The sequence below is a fragment of the Egretta garzetta genome, unplaced genomic scaffold, assembly GCF_000687185.1.
Source record: "Egretta garzetta isolate BGI_Z169 unplaced genomic scaffold, ASM68718v1 scaffold1342, whole genome shotgun sequence".
Lineage (NCBI taxonomy): Eukaryota > Metazoa > Chordata > Aves > Pelecaniformes > Ardeidae > Egretta > Egretta garzetta.
The window spans coordinates 50,971-51,417 of record NW_009258913.1 but is presented as its reverse complement, the minus strand read 5'-3'; the positions used below and the strand labels follow the sequence as shown (position 1 = coordinate 51,417).

The following is a 447-nucleotide window of genomic DNA, read 5'->3' as shown; positions in this document are numbered from 1 at the left end:
CGGGATTGGCTGGTGGAATCCGGAAAGAGCCGAGGCCTTCCGGACAGAGCCGAGATTGGGGGGAGGGTGCTGTGCGGGGAGACTTCCGGAAACAGCCGACGCTTTCCGGTGAGGCACGAAGGGAGCGGGGAGGCGGGTCCGCTGCCGGAAAGAGCCGAAGCTTTTCCGAAAGGAGCCGAAAGCACTCCGAAAGGAGCCGAAGGCGGGCAGCCCGCTCTCTTTTCGGAGAAACCCGACGTCCCTCTCCGGAAAGAGGGGACGCTGCTCGGGGAAGAGCTCGGCAGCACTCGGCGCTTTTCGGAGAGACCCGAGGCGGGGCGGAACGCGTCGAACCCACCCTCTTGCCGGAAAAACACGAAGCGCTTCCGGAAAGAGCCGAAAGCTTTTCCGGAAAGAGCCGAAGCGGCGGGGGGAGACCCCCGGGACGGGGCCGTTTCCCTCCGGGAA

At 65.5% G+C, this 447-nt stretch overlaps 1 protein-coding gene across 1 annotated transcript in view; it reads left to right on the top strand.

Moving 5' to 3' along the window:
* The window catches only part of LOC118451811 (transcription intermediary factor 1-beta-like), a 7,425-nt gene extending 7,313 nt beyond the window's left edge, over nucleotides 1–112 (top strand). The window contains exon 4 of the mRNA XM_035889869.1: nucleotides 96–112. Within this exon, the coding sequence (XP_035745762.1) occupies nucleotides 96–112 (17 nt within the window). The remainder of the gene's footprint in view (nucleotides 1–95) is intronic.
* Nucleotides 113–447: the final 335 nt, after the last annotated feature.